Source organism: Phocoena phocoena, chromosome 9 (genome assembly GCF_963924675.1).
Source record: "Phocoena phocoena chromosome 9, mPhoPho1.1, whole genome shotgun sequence".
NCBI lineage: Eukaryota > Metazoa > Chordata > Mammalia > Artiodactyla > Phocoenidae > Phocoena > Phocoena phocoena.
The window spans coordinates 38,586,158-38,613,321 of NC_089227.1; the positions used below are offsets into that span (position 1 = coordinate 38,586,158).

The 27,164-nt window shown below is 36.4% G+C and overlaps 1 protein-coding gene across 6 annotated transcripts in view; it reads left to right on the plus strand.

The window, feature by feature from the left end:
* Positions 1-27,164, plus strand: part of DGKB (diacylglycerol kinase beta) — a 645,730-nt gene that overhangs the window by 97,402 nt on the left and 521,164 nt on the right. For 3 of the 6 annotated variants that reach the window (XM_065884106.1, XM_065884107.1, XM_065884111.1), the window contains exons 3-5: positions 1,072-1,092; positions 12,277-12,430; positions 26,883-27,023. In XM_065884106.1, the coding sequence (XP_065740178.1) occupies positions 1,072-1,092; positions 12,277-12,430; positions 26,883-27,023 (316 nt within the window). The remainder of the gene's footprint in view (positions 1-1,071; positions 1,093-12,276; positions 12,431-26,882; positions 27,024-27,164) is intronic. The other 3 variants (XM_065884108.1, XM_065884110.1, XM_065884112.1) reach the window with 1 other exon arrangement.

Consider the following 27,164-nt stretch of genomic DNA (forward strand, 5'->3'; position numbering starts at 1 on the left):
CATCTAGGTTTGTGACAATAACTGTAGTTGAAATCTGGTTGTCTGGGATCCCAGTCTAAGACGTTTCCTCTTCACTTAATTGGCTAGGCCATTAGAATGAGAGGGAAGACCTGAGGAGATGAGAAGGATAAGGGGAAGGGAAAGGTATTTCACATGCACTGAATGACATTGCATGTCATTGCAAGCATTGCATTGCTTCTGTAATGAGCACAACATTGTTCCATTGCACATAATTATTACCGACTCATGCTCTACAAGGTAAGAGATGCCTATCAGTTTCCACCTAATCTTATGTGGACAATATAAAGAGTACGATTACAGGTAGATTGTAGTGGCCATCCAGTCCTTGTGAGAAGGTTCATAGTAAAACACACTCAGAACATCTCAGATGTAACTGATTCATGAGAGTCATCGAATTTTATACTATGAGAAAGAATCAGTTTGGCATTGCATATATAAATATTTTTTCCCTGGATTCCAAATTCCACACCAAATTATTTCATTGACATCTAAATAGATGGGAAGAAATTAAGCAGTGGCTTATGTATAGAAAGATATTTGTCTTTAAAGGGGTGGAGAGAGGCTGGGTATGTTATTCTAATAGAAGGAAATAGGAGTGGGGAATAAGTATAATCAAATTTATCTATATATATGCTGTTATGTTTTCACATTCTTCTCTGGAAGGTTTTAATTATACTGTATGTGTTATTCATTATATTTATCTCATGTCAATTAGAACTGTTTGCTTATTACATTCTAAGATTGATTGATTCAGTGATTCTCAAATTTTAGCTGGCATCAGAATCACCTGGGGGGTCTTCTTAAAACAGAGGTTGTTGCCTCCTCACCTTAGTTTCTGGAATGGGGCTCAGAATTTTCTGTTTTCATCAGTTTCCCAGCTGATGCTGAAGCTGCTATTTTCGAACCACATTTTTAGACCCATGGATCTAGGGTATGCTTTAAAATCAATGTGTAAACTTGACTTTTTAGTTAAATTATCAGCAATATGAGATGATAAGTATAAATTATCTTACCTTAACGCATGTATTCTTTCTTTCCTTGCATGCGCAGAAACAAGACATTCTTAAACAAGTAAGACATTTTCTTTTCTATTAAAATCTGTCCTTTCTTTATTCTGATGTGAGCTATGAATTTCTTATCTGTATCACTGAGCTATACTTCTGTACCAATAAGATTCGTATAATATACAATATTAACTGTAATACTTATAAAGTTATAAGTGACTGGTTTTTGTTTAAATTAAAGACTCAAATGGAGGAGCTGATTCCTCAGTAGAATCAAAAAGGGTCCAGAGTGCCGGCTTCAGTTTTGTAGACTCTTGAACTTAATTTTCTAATTTCACCAAAATAGAATCAGGCTCTGGTAAAATGATCTATTTAATGAAAGTCTTAACTTATTATTTTACAGTGGGAGATTTAATAATTGCTTTTAAATGAGATGGATAAGGACTTTTTAATTGGTCTACAGTGCTGTTAGAATCTGTGAAGAAAATATGAGTGAAAAGCTCTTGATTTTAGCCCTCCTGGGAAAAAGAGCAATCCATCTGTTGTTTCAACCAGTCTCTCCTAGTAAAGTCCATTTTGTCAAGGAAGTTTTAGGTCCATAGTTCTGTTGGATCCCTAGAATTACAACACATTTTTGAGTTCTCTAAATGGAGATGTTTATATCCTGCTGGGAATATATCTTACTAAAGTGCATGAGCTGTCTAAAACCATAACATTGTCTCCCTTGGACAATACTGGCTATGTACTAGTTGCTTCTTATTCACAAGTTTCCCTGTTGTTTCAATGACAACAAGCACTGCAGTTTCATCCCCAACACGTCCCAGTACAATTGATTACATCAGAATGATCTTGACTGACTTATTAGACACTGGTCCTACATACTACAGTCTCCTAGGATGAAGCACAACTGAAATGGCAACTCATTGACGGTGATGATTTTTACCAGCCCCTTTCACAGGATGGCCTTTCCCTGATCTCTTCCCTGACCTCTGTGGAAACCTACTAGCTCCCCCAAAGACTGTCTACATGAGCTTTATGTTGTTAGGAGGCAACTCCTCAGAGTAAACAGTTGCTTTTATTAAGCAGGTCCTAGTTTTTAAAGGGCATTTGTTGAACACCTTACTCAACAAACACTATTTTGCGCAACCTTCATCCCTGCTCCAGGCTGCTTGAAAACTGGTGACAAATGAGCGTCTCTTCTTGGGGTCAGTAGAATGAGCTTCTTCCTTCCTTTTCCTGGCTCAGCCTTTGTTCCATATGCAGTTGTTTAGTAGGGAAGGAATTTCAGTTGCAGAGTAGAAAGAATGTGGAAAGCTGAGGGTAGTCAAAAGGAAAAAGAATGAGGGCATGCATACTTATTACTCTATGTGTGTTCTTTGTTTATCAGTGTTCTGTGAGTGTAGGGTTTTCTTTTTACATTTCCTGTCATTAGATGATTCTTGGCCTAAGGCTGAGTTAAATTTTCATAGCTCCCTGGGTGTACTCTATCTTTGTACTCAGTACTCTGTACTGGGTTTGTGTTATTCAGACAAGTGAGTTGCTTCAACCCCTTAATAAGAAACCTGGGATTTCAGAACCTACATTTTGTAGTGCTGCTGCCTAAAGTATATTTTAAATGTCTTTAACAAGGATATTGACACTATTATAATTATTAGCAATGATATAAACACCCTTGTATTGTAAGGTATAATTGTACTTCCAGAACCAAATTCAACCTTTACCATTAAAGAAAGCACCTGGAAAGTATAACAGAGAAAACATGGTCTTAGGGGTCTTAGGTTTCCAACTGAACTGAGCTCAAATCCATATCTGCCACATATGAGCAGGTCTTGGACAAGTTACTTCATCTCTCCTAGCCTGAGTTTGTTCACCTATAAAATGAAGACAGTATTGTCTCTACTGGGTTGTTAAAAGGGTTAAATTCTAAAGTATATGCAGAATACTTAAGTCTCTGTCTGCCAGGTGTTCCATTGATGTTTTGAGGCAGTGGCTGTGAATCACGCTGTAAGGAGCAACACAATTTCATATGATAGTTCTGGAAAATTTAGGAAAGGTGAAAGGGAGAATATCTGAGACACACCCCAACCAATCCTGTAACCTTGATTTTCTCAGAGCCTCACTTTCCTCATCTATAAAGTAGTAAATATAACGCTGTCACTCTAATGTCTTCCCAATGCTAAATTAATTTCCTTCTACCGTGAGGTATGAGTGGAAGACATGACATGGGATTTGCTTCCCCTGTCAGGCCTGATTGCAATCCAGAGCGCTGTCCTGGCAATAGTTATGGTGTCTGTTGTATTTGCTCCACCTCTCACAACTGCATAAATGCCGGGACAATTAGTTAGCAAGGAATGGATGTAACATGTTAACCAGTATTTCTGCTTCTCTTCCCTATTACTATCAACACAATTTCAGTCATCTTCCTCCTCTTATCAAAGCTACAACCAGAACACAGTTTTGAAAACGTACCAGCAAATTGAAGAATAAAATGCCTACTACAATTGTTATTAACCCAATTTTGACTGTGTATTACTTATTGTTAAATACATAGTAACTTTTATTTCGCCATGTTGCTTCAGTCTTTATGCCTTGATACTCAGAGAATTGCTCTTGCATAGAATGGAACCACATCCAACAATTTGAGAAAATACTTGCATGGATACTTGTGAGATTAATTAGTTATGTCATAATTAAACAAATCAAGTTGAATAACTTCTTGCAGGTTTCTTTTAATTGCACTGAGGATCAAATCTCAACATTTACAAATAAAACAAACTATTTTATATCTCTGAAAACATCTAGAATTTGAGAACGGACCATCTGCTACATCTATCCTAAATTGAAAGCTTGGATTAATGATGTGACTGCTTCACGTGGCTAGGTGATATCTGTTACAGTTGATATGTCACAGTTGATCCATTTCTCCCTTAGTGTTCTGTAATAAATATACAGAAATTTAACAATAGGTAAATATTTAGGGTATATAAAATACAATTATACTAATTGCTTCCAATTGCTTTCTCTACAGATGAGTTTTAAAAACAAGGTTAAATAATTTGAAAAATAAACTAGTAACTCTCTTGAGTTTAATCATAACAGCTAACTTTGATAAGCAGTATTTAAACATTCTGTGTAGGTTGCTCTTTCATTTCTTTCATAACATTTATTAAATAATTTATATGACTTAAAAATCAGGTTAGAGAAGAAGTGACGCTGGGATCTTCAGGTGATCTTTTTCACTTGTTCAGGGACAAGTAGAGCAAACTCTTTAGGTGCTTGCTACAACTAAAACTTATCTTAAGGTTTGTATGTTGTTTCTGTTTGTGTGTTTTCATCAACAGGAATAGTTGTTTTGAGCAGAAGTACATTTAAGGATATTAGGGGAAAATAAATCTAGAGATTTGTGTAGAAAAGCCTAGAGTGTCTAAGGATTTTAAGGGTTTTTTTTTAATAGGTAAAGGAAATCATGAATGATATTCCTAAGATCAACGAGTTCAATTTTCCACGTAGGAAAATACTTCTAAAGCCAATGTGAACAACAGGCTTAAGTTAAAGAGAAGACCAGGTATGAGTTATTGAAGCAGTCCAATCAAATGATGAAAACTGGGAGGGCAATTGGGATTGTAATAGAGGCTGGGGACAGAGTTAGAACACATTGCAGATATATGGTCAAAAGTAATAGGTTAAAAAAAAAAAGTAATAGGTTACACTTAGTATGTCAAAAAGAGTTACAGTCAACTCAGTTTTCAAGATTGTGGAACTGAGTAGAGGTAGTTATGCCATTACTTTTTATTTTTATACTTTATTTTATTTCCCTTTTTCTCTAATGGCTAGTTTATTGATACACTAGTCGATACATTTGACGGTGATAAACCAGTTGTACTAGGTATGAATATTTAAAAATCAAAATCTGTCTATAGAATTATACTTTGATTAACTATAACATAGTAGCCTTTGAAGTCAGAAATATTTAGGTCCTTGGCACTAACTAGGAGCTTCTGGCTTTGGGCAATTTGCTTGACTTTTCCGAGCCTCAGATTTCTGTCTATAAAATAGGAGTGGTAGTAGCATTTACTTAAGGGGTTATCGTGAGGATTGAAGTATAGCATACACATAACATATTAATACTTAGTGCAGTTCCTGGAACACAATAACATTTAGAGAGTTTCCATTATATGCAACAAACATATTAAGCAAACACCTAATTTTATTTTTCCACTTATGGATAATAGAGTGTATCACTAACTATGAAGATTAAAAGGAGATATTGGAGGCTTTAAGAAAGAGTTTGGCATAAAAGCATGCACTGGTGAGAGATAAATATACAGAAAGTGAGAAAAGCACTTGGAACAAAAATAATTGGGTTGCGTCCCAAATGCATTTATTGCATGTATGTTATATACTGGATATTGTATCTGGACCTGTGGGAGAAATAGAAATGGTTAAGATGATCTTTGCTATCAAAAAGTGTCAAACTATTAAATATATTTTCAAATTGCTGACAAAATGCTTCAACTCAGGGAATTCTTAAGCCCTGAATTCTTAAGTCTTTACCCAGTTGTAAAATGTCAATCCATCACTCTCACATGCTGGCTGAGTATTTCCTAGTCTGCCTTCTACACCTTCCCATGTTGATTTTTCTCCCAATAATAACCCTGGTATATTTGGGCCTTGATGGATTAGAAAGAATAGAATTTATAGGATAGTATATATTTGAAACCATTCCAAATTTTTGGTTATTTTGTTATCATTAGTTTTATTGATTTTATTTTAATCTACAATATTAAATATATAACCATATGCTATTATATTTTAAAGTAATCTCATTTGAGATTTATTAAGTGAAACAGTATATTCCTGCTCAGAAGCTTTTTCTATTTCACAAATTCTTACCATCCTACCTGAATCAGTTTTCTTTGTTGCTAGATTTCCTACAAAGAGGTAATTGAGTGAAATTGTGCTATTTTTTTTCTTCTTTTTTTGCTATTCCAGTGTCCATACTTCAAATATATAAGGAGGACTTACAATGTAAAAGACACTATTTTAGGCACCACGTGATGCAGTGTTGTGTTGGATCTTATAGTCTAGCAGGGAAGAAGAGATACTTGCAATTCTGCCTGCACACATACCTTCATTAAGAGAACTCCCTTTGGAAATTTTCTTTCAAAATAAAGATGCAAGTAAGCAGTCATTAAAAACTGACATTGTTAATGAAAATTGTATATGCATAGTTGTTCCCAAAATCTTTATTGAGTTTTCGAGGAGAAATAATTTTTAGAGCATATGGTGTGTGCCTCAGTAACAGCTCACAGCAGTTCTAGTGACAGCACTGAAACATAGGCAAGACAACGCCCTACTCTGTGAAAGTAGGACGGATTCCTGCTAAGTACAAAATGTAGTTGGATACAGACTCTTGATCACAAGATATACTGAAAATCACGATAAAAATAATCTGCTTAAAATTCTTCTAATCCATTATTTGTATTTCATAATTACTAAAATAACTTGGAGTAGCATTGTTTGTTATTCTTGCCATTTATCGTCTTACTGAAAAACGTGTTTCTAATTTTCTCTTTACTGAGACTTAATAAATGTTAGTTTTAGGTAAAGACAAGTACAACTAATAAATTATGCACCTCTGAGGTAGTAAAAATAATTTCATTTGCCAAAACTAAGCTTTAAAAATCCAATGTGAAATTCACACTTTCACTTTCACTCTTTATCTTTAACAGAAGTTTCTCCATGGCAGTTTTAGGAGACTATCAAGGAGCTCTCTGAAATTTGAAGTAATGAACAATAAATTGCAATACAAAATAAGCATAAACAATGAGACATTTAAAGTGCACAGTTTTCTTCTGAAAGTATTTTAATATAAAAAAATATGTATTTGAAATCTCAGGAAGTTAGCCATGCATGCTACATATTAATTTATATACTTTGGTTCAGTGACCTTTACATCAATGTTCAATTTAATATAATTAGTTAATGATATAAATTAGACAGCAGAATTGAAATGGAAATGGTGAAAGAAAGCCTCTAATTTAAGTTACTGCCTACCTCATTTGATCAGAGTTCTTTTGCCCAGTAGCCAACAGTATTGTACACATAGCAGGTACTCAGTCCATACTTGCTGGTAAATGAATTAAAGTCGTTTCTTTGTGAATGGTTTTAGCTAGTACCTTAATCTATAATAGTTCAATGATTCCTTTTTTCTTTTAAAGATCACTTATTAATCAGCTGTGTATACAAGTTTGTTAGAAAGTGTGAAAATTGGACAATCTTTTGTGTGATATGAAAGTTGTAAGATCCTATTATATAAAATGATCCTATTATATAAAAGAGTCTTATGATCCTATTATGGTCATATGATCCTGTTAAAATGTGTTAGACCATGTGATCTCCTGCTGCAATCCCTCCAGTAACTGTTCCTCTCTACCTTAAAACCATAATGCTTTATTGACTGTCTAGTACATGTTACAGGATCAGCCCCCATCCACACACCACCAAAGATCCTATCTCTCTAGTCCTCCCTCAGTCCTGCTCGGGACCCCTGCTTTTCCTCACTAGCTCCTACAGCAAATCCTCTACAACAGGACCATCTTAATACCTCAGGATATTCGCACCACCTGTTTGATCTGGAACGTTCTTTCTCCAAATATGTGCGAAGCTCTCTCCCTCATCTCATTTAAATCTTTATTCAAAGAATAATTCTCACTTCCTAGTCCTCAGATTTAAAACTGTAAGCACCCCTCCCCCATATATAAACCTTTCCTTCTTTATTTTTTTAGGCAACATTTAATACCTTCAGACACTGTACTTTTATCCTGTTTATTTTGGATTTTTTCTTATTCCCTTCATTAGAAGATAAGCCTCCTGGTGGAAGGAGTTTTGCATATATCAGTAACATTTTTATCACACCACTGAGAACAGAGCCCAGTACAAAGTGGATGTATGCATGATGAACATTTGCTGAATATGAGAAAATCTTCATCCCAAGACTGCCAAAATAAATTAAAGTAATGATAGGATGACGACATTTATTTTCATTCACTTTGAATCTACTTGGATGAATACTAGAGTTATTTCTTTAGTATTAGCAGGGATTTAAACACCAAGAAACCAGATGGTCAGATATAGTAATGAAAGGCATATAGAAATGTGTTTTTGGGTTTGTGCCAACTTGGCAACAACATCTGAGCAGCTTCCCAAGTTTGTATTCTTTACAGATTCTCTGTGTTATCTCCCTAAATAGTCTGTGCCTGTTCCTTCAGGAAAAAAAAATGAAAAAGCAGTTTTCAAAATTTTAAACATCATTTGATGTATCTGTCTTTGAGCTTACAGCCAGTTCGATTTTTGAACACTCATTCAATTGCCTGACCCTACTTTTTTCATTAGTGTTTCGATTGCTATGCATATAAATGATCTCATTCTATTTAAAGGTCACAGTCTTCAAAAACCAATGCTAATGCTGCTAGATGATAGCAGTAGAAAATAAGATACTTAAATTTCAAGATATTCTGCTAAATCGTGAGATAAGGAAAATGTTTAGATTGAGGACATTATCCACTTACAGAAATGTTTGGTACTTTGGACAACATAGAATTTTAGAAAAGATTGGAAAATCTTTTGCTAATAAGAAAAAAATGGGTTAACCAGGAAAGGCATTGAAGATTAATTCCTCAGTGAATCTGAAACACTGAAGCAGCTGCCTTTTGGCTCTGAAGAAGTTTGGGGTTTGCAGCATTTTAAGCTGTGTGTAATGACAGGAAGTGTAAGAGAAAGGAAGTTTGCTGCCACCAATAATGTAAAGAAGTTGGAGGAAGAAGTTGACATCATCAGTAAAACTTCAGTCATGAATAGGATGACATCATCTCATGGAAATCATTTAAGAACTAGGGAAATCTTTATTCTATTCTTATGTCTATGATAAGTTTTTATTTTTTTTTTAAAGTAAGATAATCTATTTTTAAAGGCTTGCTTTCTGAAGGCAGTAATTTGCCAATGTTGCCTGACACAGAAAAATTACAGCAAAATATCTAAGACCCCAAAAACAGAGGGTTAGATTTGGAAAAATGCAATGAAATTCTAGTTTCTTGGACCAATAAAGAGGTGGGCAAATTAAGATAATGAAAAAACCCATCTAACCTCAAACAAGTGCTTCTTTTTACTTATTCCTTTTTTTCTTTTACTATTTTATTTCTTTTACATCCTATGTGTCCAAGGGTGCGTTAAGTGCTTTACGTCAATTTATTATTACGTTTAGGCAGCAATGCTGAACAGTTGATCTTATATGGAGGAAATTAAGGTGTAGTGATGTCAGATAATAAAACTAAGCTATTTTTTGATTGCTGAGCAAGGGAGAGCTACAACACCGGAGAAAATTCTGAAAGTTTTCCTGAGATCTGAAAAAAGAAGGACCAAGGAGAAATGTATTCCTTATTAAGAGGGATGTCATGCATTAAGTTCACTTCTTCCTTTTGGTTGTCTATTTTTCTGGTTTTCATCATGAAATCACAAGCACCAATTTCAAGGAGGTCCTATGTGGGTTATCACACTTGGGATGTGGCAGATTTTTCCTTAAAAAGAGAAAATATGTTTCTTGCCCCAAATCACTCAGGTGGTGAGTGGAGGTATTGGAATATGAAACAAAATCGTTTTATTCTGGAGTCCTTGTTTTTGTTTTCGTTGGTTGTTTGGTTAGTTGTTGTTGTTTTCCTGCTCCCACATCAAACCCTTGGCTTGAAATAATTGTTTTAAAATATAATCTTATTGTAAAAGAAGATTCAGAGAAAAAAATTTCAGCAATTATAGTCTTTGTTCACATTTTGTTACCTGGTTTCTCAAAAAACGAAACAAAAAAAAGTGAAAAACAAGTAAACAACGACAATTTTAAAAAACACCCACCCAAGAAAACAATGAACCGTGTAATGATTTGTTAAATGCAAATGGAAACATTTAAGTTAATATGGTTTTAAGGCCCATTCGTCAAATACCATGTGGAATTCTTCCTAACAAATCAAGAGGTTGGTATTATAGATGAAGAATTTGAGGCACAGAGAACTTAATAAGTTGCCCACTGTCACACAGTTGGAAAGTGTTGGATCTGAGAGTTGATCTAGGTAGTCTGACTTAAAAACCATGCTCTATCATCTGTTATGTTTCCAAACACAGTGCTGACTACAAAAGGGTACAGGAAGAAAAGCAACTATAAGTAACTTTGATTTTAATCACAATGCTTGTGAATGTTTACCATATAAATTTCCTATAACTTTGCATATAGCATTAACTCCTGCGTTCCCCATAGACCTTCTCACATGTTGAAGATTATTGACAAGTGTTGGTCACTCATCCAGCTGAGTGTGGATTACTTCTCTTTTGATACGCCATCCTGAGGAATCCTATTAGTAAGAATAGGTGCCCAGCTCAAGGCAACTTATTTGGATATACTAGTCTGGCTTCTGGCCTCATTTGTGTATTTTGAAACCTTGGCTTCATTCATTGTGGCAATTTGCTTTTTGAAAGTACTTCTGCTAATTGATGCTATTCTTTATATATTCATATTATTCACAGTTTTGAGTTTTGTGGTTCAATCCACTAGTAGAATTTACAATATTCTGTGGTGGAGGTGATTCATTAAATATGGAAGGAAATGAAGTCTTTTTACCACCACCAATATAAACATCTGAAGTGCCCTTCTGAGAATTAATAAGCAAAACAAGACTAAGTTAAGTTTAACCAAAAATGTCAGATTAAGTTGTAGACAGAGTCTTGGAACCATTAATAAATAAAGTGACGTTTTTGGTTTTGTTTTGTATTAGCTTGAGGTTATGTTAGGTACAAAAGCATACACAGTAGATATACTTAAAGGGCATGCGATCTAATCTGCAAAAATTTCCTTTCTCCTAATGATACCCCTGTATGTCTGATTCCCTTTTAGGTTTATTCAAAACAGTACAATAATAAAATTGGCTGTTCTCTACCACCTTATCCCAATATTTTTACATAGGAAAAATAGACTTTTTGTATCCAAAATATCAGTTTATGGAATTAATTTTATTCTCCTCTGCCAGAATTCTGTAAAAATTTAGGAGCCTTAACCTGCCAAGTTTTATTTTTTCCTTATTTTTAGTTTCATGTCAGTTACGTTAAACCGGGTAATAAAAAAAGTGCCCCTCAAGGGCTTCCTATGAGGCCTATAGCCCTTGCAGTCTCTTGATCTGGACAGATGTGGCTTTATCTCAGTTTCTTCTCTGTAGGTTTCCTAGTCCCTTCAAATGGACTACTGGATAGTATCCAGCACAGCTCCAGGGGCCTTCTCTTCCGTGAGGTCTACAGCTATTTCCTAGGCAACATTTATGCATTACTGTCCCTGCAGTCACAAGGAGGGTTGGCCAAGCCCAGTACAATACCATTTTCTTTTCTTTGTCCCAAGTACCTGTAGCCTTGTCCTCCGTTTCCCAGGCAGGAGTCAGATCCTGGCCCACTGTCCTCATTTACTTGGAGAAAGCAAGCTCTCCTAGTAGCTCCTGTGAAATCCTCTCATTAACTTGAGGATAGAAGTGGCTCCCATAACCATTTCCCCAAGTGGACATGGAGATTCCCTAAGTAGCAATGGTTCTTTGCATGTAAATGTCGACGCTTTTATAGTCCTGCAATGAGTAAGAGTGAGCATGGATCGTGAAGTAGATTTCTTTGAAAATCTGCATAGGAAGATTTAGAATTTCACTTTAGAATTTTATATCCATTCGTCTTGGTGTTAGGGTGAACCTTTCATGTCAACCACTTTCTCCAATTGTCAAAAACAATGTTCAGACAAAGAAGGGAGATGAGAGAAATACCTTTCTTTCTGAGTATTCGTGCTGTGTTCATGACTCTGCATTGGCATCTTCACATAATTGTCTGATTTAATCATCATAACAACTTTACGGGATTGGGAATATTATACCCAATTTACAGAGGAGGAAATTAAGTTTCAAAGAGTAAAAATGTTAAGGCCACATAGATACTGTGGATGTCTGAGTGAAAAGCTCCTGGTTTTCCTGCTCCATTATTGCAGGTAAGACATACAAATCTACTCACCAGTGTCAACCTAGGACTGACTGCCCGATTTACTTCTCAAATAGTTACCTTCCTCTTGTAGACTTGGATTTAAAAATGTTTGAGGTCGTGTCTCCTACTAATGATTTTGAGCATAGCACAGAATCTTAACATTGGCTGAGTCTTAAAATATATGTTTAAATTTTTTTTCCAGACAATAGATTTTGAAGGTTTCAAGCTATTTATGAAGACATTCCTGGAAGCCGAGCTTCCTGATGATTTCACAACACACCTTTTCATGTCATTTAGCAACAAGTTTCCTCATTCTAGTCCAATGGTAAAAAGTAAGCCTGCTCTCCTCTCAGGTGGTAAGTTTAATTATTTACTTTAAAAATGTATGTAATGCAAAAACCTCAAAGGGAAAAATCATTATAAGTTCTCTGTAAGCTGAGATGATTTGTTTAAAAATTACCTTTATTGCAGGATTTATCCTTTCATACTAAGACTGTGCAACTAAACATTAGAGAAAATATACTTTATCATTATTCATCACTTGTCGTTTCAATGTCTTAGAAGTCTAGGTTTAGGTAATAATTTTAAGAGATACTCCCATCAAATATAGGAAAGTGCTCTTTTAAATGACTGGAATATATATATATGTGTGTGTGTGTGTGTATATATATATATATAAATATAAATATATGTAGTCACAAGGCAGTTATGTAAAAACATAGTATTTAATATCATTTGTTCAAATTACCAATATACTTTCACATTTTTAGATTTGTAAACTCAGAACAGAGTTTAGATTTTTCTCTTAGATACTTAATTCAGTTTGTCACCATAGAGATGGTTGGTTCTCTCATTAGGTGTAGCTTTTTAGAGATGCCTAATGCATTACTACCTGTCACTAATTGTATCACTCTCCACACAGTCAGGAAAATAGAAATCTCACTATATTACTTTAGAAAATGTGCAATAGGAAACTGGTTAAACAGTGTCGGAGAGTTGAAAAAGTGAAGATGAGCACTGAGACACACTGAGGTAGAACCAGAGGCCTCCCCTGGGTTGGAGTCTTCAAAACCCAGAAGCTTGGAAGGAGGACCTCTAGGACCTGGGAGGCAGAGTTGGGGGGTGGATGTTGCCTGGCAGGTCTCACTGTCAGACTCCTGTGGAGGGGATCCTTCCTGATTGGCTCTGATAGCTCAGGAGCTCAGGGAGGAGTGTGCAGCCCTGGAAGTCAGACCTCTTACAGCATCACCATGGTCTGTGCAGGACTGAATTGCGGGAGCTCACTGCGCCTTCTTGGTGTGGCAGTAAGCTGCCACAAGACTAGAGCGCCTTGCTACTGGCACCAGATCCTGGGACGGTGGGATGCTGGAGAGATCTAACAGATAAGTGCAGGTAGACCAGCAGGAACTTGTCCCTTCTCCCTCCTCCCTTCTCTTGTCTCTCTAGTGCCCCCTGTGAACACAACAGGTTTCCATATGGCAATGGAGAAATATAGTCTACAGCAGTGTTTCCAAAACTCTTTGATCTCAGGACTCTTTTAGGCTCTTGAAAATTATTGAGGACCCCAAAATGCTCTTGTTTATATGGGTGATATTTATTTCTATTTACCATATTAAAGATGACACATTCTAGAAATTACAATGATCGTCCCCTCAGATGTTGACAAAAATAACATCTTTATGAAAAATGACTGTTTTCAAAAACAAAAAAAAAATTAGTGAGAAGATTGACATTATTTCACACTGTTGCAAATGACTAACATCCAACTCCATAGAAGACAGCTGAATAACCACGTCCGCTGCTGCGTTGCCATATCATGTCAGGTAGCCCCTTGAAAAGTCCACTGTACACCCATGAGAGAATGAGAGTGAAGAAAGCAAATGATATCTCAGAATCATCACTGATAGCGTTTTGACCTTACAGATCCCCTGAGAGGGGATTAAGTATCCTGTGGGAGCCTCTGGTCGAGACTTCCCGTCCTAGCGTCACAACATAGAATATCGAAGTGTGGGTAAAGAGGTGAGGAGAATTTTACTAATTAGCATTCTAATAAATAAAAAGCTTCAAACATATAATTAAGAAATAGGTGATTGAGCCAGAAACAAAACTTGGGCAATCTGATGGGGAGTCCACACTATTAAGCCTTACGTTGTGCTGCTTCCCTTTCTGTTAATGGAGTAAAATATTCTTCCTCGAGCAATCACATGTTGGTCCAAGCTTTTTAAAACAGATGATCCCTTCAAAATACAGAGCAATTCATATGCTTATAACCTTTAACTACCCATCAAATATTTTTTGTTCCTGAAATGATTCCCCTTATACCATGAACTGAGAGGACTCCCCACACTTGCTGTTTTCTCTGAATGAGTTCCGTTTAGTTTGTCCTAAAGTGTGGTTTCAGAGCTTACAAGTGTTCTGGGCTGAAAATTTTTATATGAGACAGGTTTTTACTTGGATCTAGAAATGAAAACTTCTGTGTTCTCCATTTCATGCTATAAATGGATTGCATATTCCTTAGAAATAACAAAGTTGTCCCTTATTTAAATTTACATGAAGCAATACTGTCCTTGGGAAACACTGTCTTCTTTAAGAAGACAGATACTGTCTTGAGGAAGAAGGGGGAACATTTTTTGATATGTTGTCTCTCTGAGTCAACAGACTCAGACTAATTGTGTCACACTTGGAGGAAAGAGACAATCTAATTACTTTGGTAGTTTTATAAGAAATTCAGGGCTTCCCTGGTGGCGCAGTGGTTGAGAGTCCGCCTGCCGATGCAGGGGACACGGGTTCGCGCCCCGGTCTGGGAGGATCCCACATGCCACGGAGCGGCTGGGCCCATGAGCCATGGCCGCTGAGCCTGCGCATCCGGAGCCTGTGCTCTGCAACGGGAGAGACCACAACAGTGAGAGGCCCGCGTACCGCAAAAAAAAAAAAAAAAAAAAAATTCAAACCTCAAACCCTCTTTTCTTCAGATAGCACATAGTAAGTACTACGTAGAAGATACCAAATTTACAAGGAGTAGAGGTCAAACCATGTTTCAAAATGGGAAAAAAAAATAAGGAATAACAAATTGTACTTCTTTTGGGACAATCACACATCCTGCATAGACCTACTTGAAAGGAATTGTAAGATAGGCTGCGTAACCCTCATGCAGCAATAATAAATTAAACTGTGATGGCTTTTCAAAGCGTGGCCTCCACATTTTAAGACATAGGTGCATAGTGTCCTTTGTAGGACTATTTCTCATCCTGTGTATTTTCAGAATTACCTTTGATAGTGGTTTTTATTCTGGGAAATAAGGAACCCTAGACAGTAATAAAATTTTCAAGGCCTGGGGTAGCCTTGACTCAGAAACTGAAAGATACATAGATTTTTATTCCTAGAAACTTGCTTTGCAATAATCTAAGTTATCTACGCAAGATGTATTTGTGGTTGAAAAAAATTACAAATGAATTTTGAATAAAGAGGTGCTATGTAATCTGCTTTGTTTATCTGCTCTGAGAGTTCACATGTTTCATTACCACATTACCATCAGGAATATGGTAGCCATTCTTGATTCTGTATATCAATTGAACAATAAAGGTTTCTCAATAAGAAGACAAACTTTTTAAAAGGAAAAAAATGTTATTCTTGTTAATGAACAATGATCACATATTTGGTAAAAGTAAAGCATTTAGTTTTTATAGAATAAAACATTTAAAAATAATTATAAATAGGTATAAAAGTTACGAGTGTGTATGTAGTTGTGTTTCATTGAACCTAATGATCCAGCTGGCATTTCATGTAGTGGATTATGTATTGTTTTGGAACATTTTGTTTCCGTTAAGTGCCTCTTATCTCCTATTTAAATATAAGATGATTAATTCTGCTGTTCCCATGTTGGTCTTTTAGTTTTTAAATATATCCCCAATATACCATTTTTCCAGCTTTCTTATAACCTTTTCTGCTTCATTGTAAATCCCAAATCCCTAATCCTAAACCTCTCTGCTAGTCCAACAACCAATTTCTGATCTCACCTTCATCCCTAGAATCTATCACTTGAACTATTATCTTTACAGAAATGTTTAATTATTTGGAATCCTTTTTTTTTTCCGCAAGTGGCTCACAAACCCTCAACCATGGGTCACTATTATGATCCCATATCTCAGTCCCTGCTATTTGCACACTGAGCATATCCAGGGAGAAATCTCATAAATATGCATGCAGGCTGTTGTCACTACACATTCCTAACACCCAGTATTAACATGGCCTTAACACCTCTTCAGCTTTTAAAAAAATCTATTCTGAAAAGTATTTATTCTTGATACTGTCTCCTAGATCAATCAGGTTAAACTTTTTAAACCTCCTTTAGTTTATTCATATCTTTCCCCTCACTCTCAACAGATGCCATTTTTTTTTTCACATCATACAAAAAAACAGGTGCTGTCTAAAATAAAATGCTCAATTGTTTCCCACACAACCCAAAACGGTTTCTTCAGCTCACAGAGAATACATATTACTAGATTCCAGATGGAGCCCTTCATCTGAGTGAGTGTTCCATAAGGAGTCAAACTAAGTGGATTGGAAAGTCAAATAATTATATTCTACCCAAATCTGCTTCTATTCCTGTCTTCTTTCTGGTTGAAAGGAACCTGAGTATTTATCAATTTCCCTACCCTAAAATCTTGGACCCTTCCTACCCTTCACTGCCTCACTACTTAGGTTTAGTTCATCACAAAATGCTATTACTCGTTGTAACTTCTTCTCAAACATTCTGCCTGTGTCAGTTCGATACATCATTGTTTGTGTCCTAGACTATCAATTAGCATGACTCCCAGCCAGGCCCTGCCCTCCCATCTGGAAAATGTTCTTTCTGACACAGAAGCCTGACGATAATTATTCATGGGTTCCCAAGTACAGACTTTCACAATCACCTTGTGGAATGTTTTTTAAACCTTTATTTCCCAAGTAAACATAAATCCTTGATATTTAAAGCCGATTAAAGCAGAGTTACTTTGCTTTGAGGGTGGTGCAGGAGAGGTCTGAGTACAGGGAGTCCTAGTCACTCTGCCTTCCCCCTGCCTCTGGAGACACCCCTCCTGAAGTGACCTTACAGAGACTCCAGGACCTGGGCAGTGCAGTTAAGAAGATGATAAAATCTGAGTTCCATAGCATTAAGCCAATGCCATGCAGCTTATAGAGTCTGCCTACCGTCCTCATTCTCTGTCTCCTTGCCCCATGCACCCAGATTCTTTTCATATCCAACTGTTTGCGGTGACTTAAAACCTGCTGTGCTTACTCAGGACTCTGGGCTTTTCTGCATGATGTTCCCTCTGCCCTTATTTCACAGCAAAACCCAGCTCCTTCAGGTCTCAGCTAATGCTTCATTTTAATTCAAGAGCATATGCTGTGTACCATGCTATGGATGCAGTGATCAGTAAGATGGGATACCTAGAGAGTGTAGCTGGGAAGCAACCCTGTCACCCTTGTTAAAGTCCCACCATCTGCCTCTTGTAGATTAGCTGGGACATCCCTGCCTCTCTCCAAATCCCACCTTTGACAGTTGTCACACAGAAACTCCTGGAATTAACCCTCTTCAGCTAAATTGTTTTTCTTTTTGTGTAGGATAGCAATTAACAGCAGCTATTAATAACAATTACTTTCTCTAAGAATATGGCAATTAGAAGAGAATGTGATGTGATTTATTAACTGGTTCAGACACTCATACTATATATTCCTGTTGGGCTCCCCAGTGTCCAAAACATTGACTTTATAACAGGAACATCCTTTATTAACCGTAGGTCAGTGTAAGAGTTTTTGTTATTTCTTATTAGTTGTTTTATAGCACACAAAGAGAAGATTTTCCTAGCACCGTTTAAATCAGATCATGTAGTGAATTGACCAGTCGTACCATTTAATTATTCATTTTATTATTTCCTTAATTTATGCATCCAACCATTCATTTTTAAAAACACATTATGTGCCAGGAATTCCACAAGAAAGCTGAGGATGCTTTAGAGTCACGGAAAAAAACAGATAAGTGGTCAGTTTTACTACAATAAAACAAGTGCTGTGCTGTATGTGTCAGGAGCATGTGACTGAGATATTAACCATAAATTGAAATTATCCAGGTAGAGGTAGTGGGAGGGATGGGGAGTGGATTAGAAGGGAGTTCCAAGAAGAGAAAGCAACATATACAATTTCTGTTTAAATCTTAAAATCATGTCCCATCAAAGGACAGTGCACAAACTTTAAGACATTCAATATTTATGCATTCAAAAATATTTATTGATCACTTAACAATGTGTCAGGTACTATTCAAATTACTGGGAGTACATCAGTGAGCAAAACAGAGCTACCCCTCCCATAGTCATATACATTCTAGTGGTGAGAGAAAGAGTCCTAAAAATAAAAATTTGTGGCACGTCAAATGGAATGAATGCTGTTGGCGAAAATGAATCAGATAGAAAGTGCAGGTCAAGGCTGAGGATGACTGAAAGTCCTAGGTTTCTCATGACTGACTGAAACTGGGATGAGGGTCATAAGGTCATTTTTGATGGGCCCAGAGTAGATAGTAGTCATGACCTTGGAAGTATTGGGCACAGCCTGGCGGTAGAGTTGGGGGAGCAATCCTGGCAGGATTAGAGTCCTGACTGCCTTCAGAGAGTGGAGGAAGGTAGACTTCTGGGGAGTCCTGAGAGATCTGGGGCTGTGCCTTGACTCAGTTGGGCTGGGACAGATGATGTGACTGGAGGAGAGATGAGGTGGGTAGCCAGGACCCCATGGTAGAGAGTGTTGTCCGTCATGCTATGTTTTGAATTTTATCCAGAAGAAATTGGAGAGCCATGAAAAGGATGTAAGCCAGAAAATAATTACACTGTCAGTGGTGTGGAAGCTGTCATGAAGACAGATGAGGCTAAAGATATATAAAAAAGTTCCAGGGCTTCCCTGGTGGCGCAGTGGTTGGGAGTCCGCCTGCCGATGCAGGAGACGCAGGTTCGTGCCCCGGTCCGGGAAGATCCCAAATGCCGCGGAGTGGCTGGGCCCGTGAGCCATGGCTGCTGAGCCTGCGCGTCTGGAGCTTGTGCTCCGCAACGGGAGAGGCCACAACAGTGAGAGGCCTGCGTACCGCAAAAAAAAAAAAAAAAAAAAAAAGTCCCAAAGATATTTAAGATTGAGAATAATAAAAACTATCTCTGAAAAACTTCAGGTACTTTATCTTGGGTCCCCTCTCATTGCTCATTTGATGTGGCAATGGTTAGTGAATTCTGTGAAGCTACAATATCAGTCATGGTATTTAGCTCTTTTCATGTTGTCTGTACAACCAGAGAGTCATACCACAATGGCATTTTTTAGACAGAAAAGGAGAAACAATGCCCTTTTGTCCATAAGGAAGTTAATCAAGTTAAGAACAGAAAATTGTGCAATGAAAATGAAGTACTTAAACCTTTGGGAAAATGTTCTTTTGCCAAATGACCTTACTGAGTGTTCTTGCCAGAAGACACACTTCATTAACTGTGCTGAGAAGAAAGTATTACTCTTATCAGTACTGTTTTAAGGATAGTAAAAATGTTTGTGTGTGTGTGTGTGTGTGTGTGTGTGTGTGTGTGTGTGTGTGTAGTGTAAAGTAGCTTTATAGGCCTTTTGTGTCTAATAAGCTACTTCAGTTTCCACCATGCAAACAGGGGCAGGCCAGTTTCCATAAAACACAAATTGAACAGAGTACAAGACTTATGCAACTATGAGATGCGGAGATTCTTGGCACACAGTAGGGCATTTCATATATATTTGTGCTTTTATCACTGTTGATATGCTTTATTGATAATAACAATTATAGTCTGCAGCTTATATACCTACATACAAATTCCCTAGAAATAAAGATACAAGAATTTCTATCCATTGGCCAATAAGCATTTATGTATGTCAGCCATTACATTTTTTATGCCTCTATAGTACCAAATTCAGACTTCTAATCATTATTATTAGTAGTAGTAATCTAAAAATTATTTTACTCCAATAAATTTTTTATCCTGAAACCCTGAAAGCCCTAAAAATCCTTCCCTGAAACCAGAGAAAACTCCGTAACTTCAAGGCCCCATTGATGATAAAATTACTGTCGGTAAAAGAAAAGTTTCTCCCAAATCTCCTCTTTAATTATTAAATGGGTTTGAATATACTGAACTTGATTATATAGGTTTCTTTATTGTTCTGTCTGAATATGCTAAGTAAAATTTTGGTTTTCAAAGTGTTCATTTTTGCTATTAAATTTATTGACCCAAAATAAAGGGGTTTTGTATTTTGAATTGCATCTTAATAATTACATATTAAATGATAGTGTTATCTTAAGATTTTTGCATAATATGTTAAATACTTATTTTCAGTTTTTGAGATCCTCATGAGGGCAATAAGATATTTAGTACTTTACAGAGTCTCAAATCAATCATAATATTATTTAATTCGTGTTATGCTCTAAAAATACTTAGTAGCAAGCTAGAAAATGAGCTATGGTATTGAGCATTTGCTTTGATCTGCTAGAAGAAAAACCCTATGAAAATGGGAGTTTTCATCTCCTTTGTTCAGTACTTTATCTCCAATGCCTGGAACCTGGTTTTACATGCCTGGAACCTGGTTTTACATGACTAATATTAAAGGACCTTAATATTTATTTAGGTTTATGTTTATAAAGGATATGTTAGTTGTATACCTATTAAAAAACACAGTTAAGAAAAATCATTCATAATCCATTTCCCATAAGAAAATGCAAGTAAAGATTTGGTAAATATGTATTTTCGTGGATGTATTAAGTGGATGGCCCAAGGACTGATCTCAATGGAAGATGAATTTAGAGCTCTCAGCCATGGCTAGGATTTCTAATTTCCTTCCAAAGGTTTATGAAATAATGTATGCACTCTCAAGAGTCTTGAAAACCAGACCCTTAAAACAAAAGGTCATTTATTGAGAGGCAGGAGACAGATTTTTCTGCTTTATCTTTCTCTCTCTAGCCCCACAAAATTATACTTAAAGCATGAAATCCCACATCAGGCTGCCTTTTGAATTGTGGATGCACAACTGGTCTTTGTTTTCTCAAATGCGAAATGGAGATAAGAAGTATATGTATCTTACTGGGTATTGTGGGACTCAAAAACGTAATGCATTAGGTACCTTAGGAATGCCAACTTTTACCATTATTAATTAAACAGATCATTTTCCTGTGTTTTAGTTTGCAAACACAGGATAAAGGTCAAATTCAATATAGTTTTTTTTTTCCACTAAGATGTCATACATCCTGAAAGAATACAGTCAAATTTAAGGAGTATTATTGGGATTTCTTTTTAATGTGACAAATATACAAATTTGGGTAGCATGACTTCTTTTCATATATGGTGGCTTAATTCCCATGGTTAGGTATAGTCACGAAACAGAGTAATTCAACCAACTCTCAATTCTCTGCCTGTAGACAGTGTGTCACCTGCATTATGGTTGCCACCAGCCCAATGTAACTTTGAAATCTAAGTTAGTTAACAATCAATTAAAACAATTCAGTTCTTCAGTCAAACGCCAGCCACATTTCATGTGTTCAACAACCATATGTGGTTAATACTACTATATTGAACAAGGTGTACATAGAACGTTTCTATCATTGAAGACTATTTTACTGGACAGGACTGATAGAGCAAGTCTTCCTTTTACTGCTTTTGAAAAGAGCTCAAAATTTGGAGTTAGATGGCCTGTCTTCAACTCTGAACTCCTGGGATTGCTATGTGACTATCAGTAGTTCACTCTCTGATTTTCCACTCTTTTTTTTTTTAATTTTATTTTTTAACATCTTTATTGGAGTGTAATTGCTTTACAATGGTTTTCTCTCACAAATGGAATTGCAGGGTCAGTGTTGCTGGCACACAGCCAGGAATGTTGTCCTTGCTCCTTTGCAGAGTTTGTTCTGCTCCTAGAACATCACCCCCAAAGACCTGCTTCAAGCCCTGTTCCTTATAATTGCTTGTTTCAGGTTTTTGCCAGTGGCCAAAAAGATGAAACCCATATGATGTTCTTAGAGAGATTTTGCTGGCCCTAGTCTCTTGTCAAGGACTGTATCCACTGCCTGTCCTCATTTTATGAGGAATCACAGTCTAGTTTACCCAGGCTATCTCATCTTGCTGCAGGTTTGTATAAGCATAAAAAAAAATTGTTTAAATTATATTATTTTAAGACAAGCATGGTTAGAAGGTTGTCTAAAAATCATGAAATGTGTGATAATATGAAGTAACTGTTGTTATTCTTGGTTATCTGTGCCACTCATCATGACTATTAATATGAATATTGGAAGTATGATATGTGACTACACTATGTGACAAATTGCTTCATAAGCCTGTTAAATTTCTGCAAATTGAACCAGTATAAAAAAATGGAAAAACCAAGTTGCCAGAGTGTTTTATTGCCTTATAAGTTTAGAATTTTAATTCATATCAGTATTTCATAGTAATAATAACAGTTTTGAATATTTCATTTTAATAGATGAAGGGAAACAGTGGAGATAACGCTACCGTTTTCATTATCTGGAATGCAAGTGTTTGAAAATAAAATAAACTGGAGCAGAGGCAGAAATTGAACATGTACCCAAAACTGATTTGCTAACAATTGAACCTTGAGACTAGAATTAGAAGTATCTATTAGAATAAAACTTTTTAGGTCATTGTTTTAAGAAATGGAGTGTCTATATTGGAATACAGTGAAAATCGTGTGCTTGAAGAATGTGATAATCGTAGGCAATATTCAGTTTGACTGACGCTAACTCTTTTTGTAGTTAAAACTTTGAAGAGAATAATGGTTATATATAGATATATATGTGTATATACATATATATAATCATCATAAAAAACAGAAAAATGCCATCGAAGTACAAGATAATTATTCCTCATAAAACTAATAGACTCTAATTACTTTGCCTGTTTTTCACTTTATTTTGTACTTTGTTGTACCTTGTAATGTATATTATATGTGTATAGGTATATATGGGTCACTTTTGTGGGGAAATATTTAAAGAAGCACAGCCTTGGGCAAGTCAGAGAACCTACAAATTTGGATGTCAGTCACATGATCTTCAGAGCTAAATATTGACCACTTGAGGCAAAAAAAAAACAAAAACACATTGTGTTTTACCTAGCTTCATGTGCAGTTCCAATTCTAAAGAGTTTCACTGATGCTTGGATGGGTTAAAATGGCCTTTGTTAAAGGGAAGTAGACCTTTGCTTTAAATTATTTATTTATTTATTTATTTATGGCTGTGTTGGGTCTTCGTTGCTGTGCGGGAGCTTCCTCTAGTTGTGGCAAGCGGGGGCTATGCTTCATTCTAGTGCGCGGGCTTCTCATTGCAGTGGCTTGTTGCGGAGCATGGGATCTAGATGCGTGGACTTAAGTATTTGCAGCACGTGGGCTCAGTAGTTGTGGCTCGCAGGCTCTAGAGCACAGGCTCAGTAGTTGTGGCACATGGGTTTAGTTGCTCTGGGGCATGTAGGATCTTCCCGGACCAGGGCTCGAACCTGTGTCCCCTGCATTGGCAGATGGATTCTTAACCACTGCACCACCAGAGAAGTCCCAAGGGAAGTAGACTTTTGAACCTCTTCTTCAGAGGCTATTACTGCTAAAGAGAAGTGTAAGATTCCATTTACCGTCTCGTTTCATTGAGGAGCTGCAGCCAAGAAACCAGGCTTGCTATGTTCTGTTTGCCGGTTACATGGTCTCGTGTGTGTCCTGTATAAGCCTTAGCACAAACTGCTTAAAAGGAAAAGGGCTTTTCTTCTGGGAAGTGAACTTTCCTAGAGGGAGGTAAATACTGGGAAAGAGCTACAGCCAAGTTTAGGGACAGGAAAAAAAAAATTTTGAAAGGGTAGAATAGGGTGTAAAAACAACCTCTCTGAAGACAGATTGAGGCCCTAGGGCCTGCTCTCAAAATATTAAGTGAAAATATAAGGAAACATTTTCACCACTTAAGAGAAAGTGGGCTGATCTAGGGTAGGGGGTTAGGAGCTGAAACAAACCTATGAGCTTTTTCAACGCAACACGTCAAGATTTAGTGGTCCAGCTCTATAATTGTTTTGTTGTAAAGTAATTGTGGAAAAGCTCATTGACATTTTATTTTTCTTTCTCTGATGCACCCTATAAATCATTGCGAAAAGTATATGTTTTACCTCTCAAATTTAGCTGAAATTGCACTTAAGGAAAAACTGATTAGTTTTTCATTGTGTGTTGTCATACATGCCCATAATTTCTTTTTAAAATAACCTTTAAATTCTTTTAAATGTTAAACTATGACACAGTTCAGTGCATGATACAACTTTTTGTTTACAACCTCTCATGAACAGAAAATGGCAAATAGTCAACTCATTTTGTCAAACAAAATAATTTTAGTATAGTAACATGTTTCTTGTTCAAAAGTAGTGTTAAGTTGAAATTATACATTAATGTTCATATTCAGTATGTACATTACATACAGGAAAAGCAAACAGAAAATTATGATACTCATATTTTCCAAATGTTTGTGTTTAGTATTATGAAAATTGATAATGAAATACCATAGCCTTCATTTTATATATACAAATGATCATAAGTGAATATATATAAGTGAAAATATATACCTTTTGGCATTCTTTCAAATGAATGTGATGATACATGCTTTTTATTCTTGTTTTACGCTGAGTTTTTGTATAAAAGAGTTAAATCAAGCTGATTAAATCATTTCAGTACCATAAGCGGGGAGCATAGAAGAGAGGATTAGCTCATCAGGCAGTCTGGGTTAGGTCATAGTTTATCCAACCATAATTCAAGGGCTGTGTTCTCCGAGTCTGGAAGTTATGGTCATGTGAAGGATCAGTGCCAAAATGTCTTTTATCATAAGTTGAAACTGCTTATTTCTGCAGCTGGCTAGGCTTTAGATGATTAGTTAGAATTAGTCAGGTATTTTCTTTTCAAAGCTCAGGATTGTCTTCTGTTCTCTGCCTTTGGTTTATAAAAGTGACTATGTTAGTTTGTATCGGATATACAGTGACACTTTTGTTAAGGGAGGAAATCCATTTATAATATGTGTATATATATATGTATCTTTTTCAATAACTATAAACAAGTGGAATCAATGTGAAGCATAGAGATGTATTTGAAATAAAGAAGACTTTGGTAAAAAAATGAAAGATGTAGAGCATTGTTTTTCAAACTGTCAATTGTGGCCCATGGTGGGTAATGAATTCAGTTTAAGGGGTCTTTGACAGAATTTTAAGAATGGAATAAAAAAGAAGAGAATAAGTTAACACAGAAAACATTGGCACAGTTATGAAACCTACTAGTGTGTGTGTGTGTGTGTGTGTGTGTGTGTGTGTGTGTGTTATTTGTGCTGGATTAAGATGTAAACTCTTTTTCTTACTTTTCCTTACTATTGGCCTTGAACAAAAATAATCTATAAGCTATTAGTGTAGAATAAAAAGGATAAAGTTGCTAGTTATGAAACGCTGGGCAGTTCATCTCCCTAAGCCTGTTTCTCATCTGTAAAATGGGATTCATGCAATCTCCCCTCACAGGGTTAATGGGAGAATGAACTGAAATGATACATGTTCAAGTGCCCAGCATGGTTCCTGCCACATAGCGTACATTCAATAAATGGTACATTTTATTAGTAGTAACATTGTGACTACTAAACTAATTAACTGCTGGCTTTTCAGCATGCATTAAATTATACTCCGGGATATCTTGAAATGGCTGAAGGAAATCACAGGTGTTCAATCAAAGTTATACATGGAAAGAGATAGACCAGAGCAAGAGATGTGGTCAGGTGGAGGTGTGCTGATGAATGCCAGATGAATGACAGGCTTGAAGAACTGTATTTGGTTAAGATTATTCCCTGCATTCCAGTAACTCCTGGTTAATTAGGAATCGAATAGCCATTCAGCCCATCAGCCATCTAACCCACATACCTTTTATATGGCCAAGTAGACCTCAAAGGATAATTGGGGTTTACCGTGAGGTCTTGTCAGATACATATGATCTGGTTTCAGAGACTTCTCTGTAAGATGGAACTATTTATTGTGAAAGAGTTTCGATTTGATTATCAGATACTCTGCAGTCGTCAGCTGTTGTGAACAGATATTCAGGTTCTCTACCCTTGTCTTGGAACAGGCACAATGAATGGATGTAATAAATAAAGTATGGACCATATTAAAACCAAACTACAGTTGTATGTTCTTACCTCTCTAATTAAATCTGTCATGTTTATCCAGAATTTTGTTTACGTTCTCTTTCTCTCTTATTCATGGGCAGATTCCTTGATGGCAAAAAGGATGTCTTATTCACGGTGCTGGCAACCGTTTGACATAAATACATGTTTTTATGTATGAATGATTCCTGACCATCAATATATAAATCATATTGGGACAGACTCACATTTCTTCAGTTTTTTTGTGAAAGACCATTTTTCAGTCTTCCCCGCTGATTGACAGCTGTCACTGCCTAAGGCAGAGAAAAGTGGATAGGAAAGTAGTTCTTCATGCTTTGAAATCTGTCTACCAACTAACTCTGGGCGATAGGATTCTGGCCCAGACACCATCCAGTGAGTAGGCAGAGCAGTCCCTATGTCCCCAAATCCCAAAGAACTCTCCATTACTTAAAGGAATCATAGAATGTCTGTCTCTGTTATACTAGAGACCGGAGAATTTGGTTATTTTACGCCTCAGAAGTATATAGTTTCTCTACATCGTCTAGGCATTATCTCTCTATTTCCTTTGTTGGTTTTTGTTTGAGAGCGCTGTGAATATTTTTAAGTATATGAAGACAAATCTTTTTTTCCAGGTCTGAGAATGAATAAAGGTGCCATCACCTCTCCCCGTACTTCTCCAGCAAATACGTGTTCCCCAGAAGTAATCCACCTGAAGGATATTGTCTGTTACCTGTCTCTCCTTGAAAGAGGAAGACCTGAGGATAAACTGGAGTGTATGTGTTTCTTCATTTAGTTTACTTATCACGGTTGGGGTGGGGGATAGGACTGGATATTGACAAACTTAAAATTGTATATACTGTGGTTGTTTACATTCTTATTAAGTAAAGTGACCTTGGTTAATAATTATAAAAAAA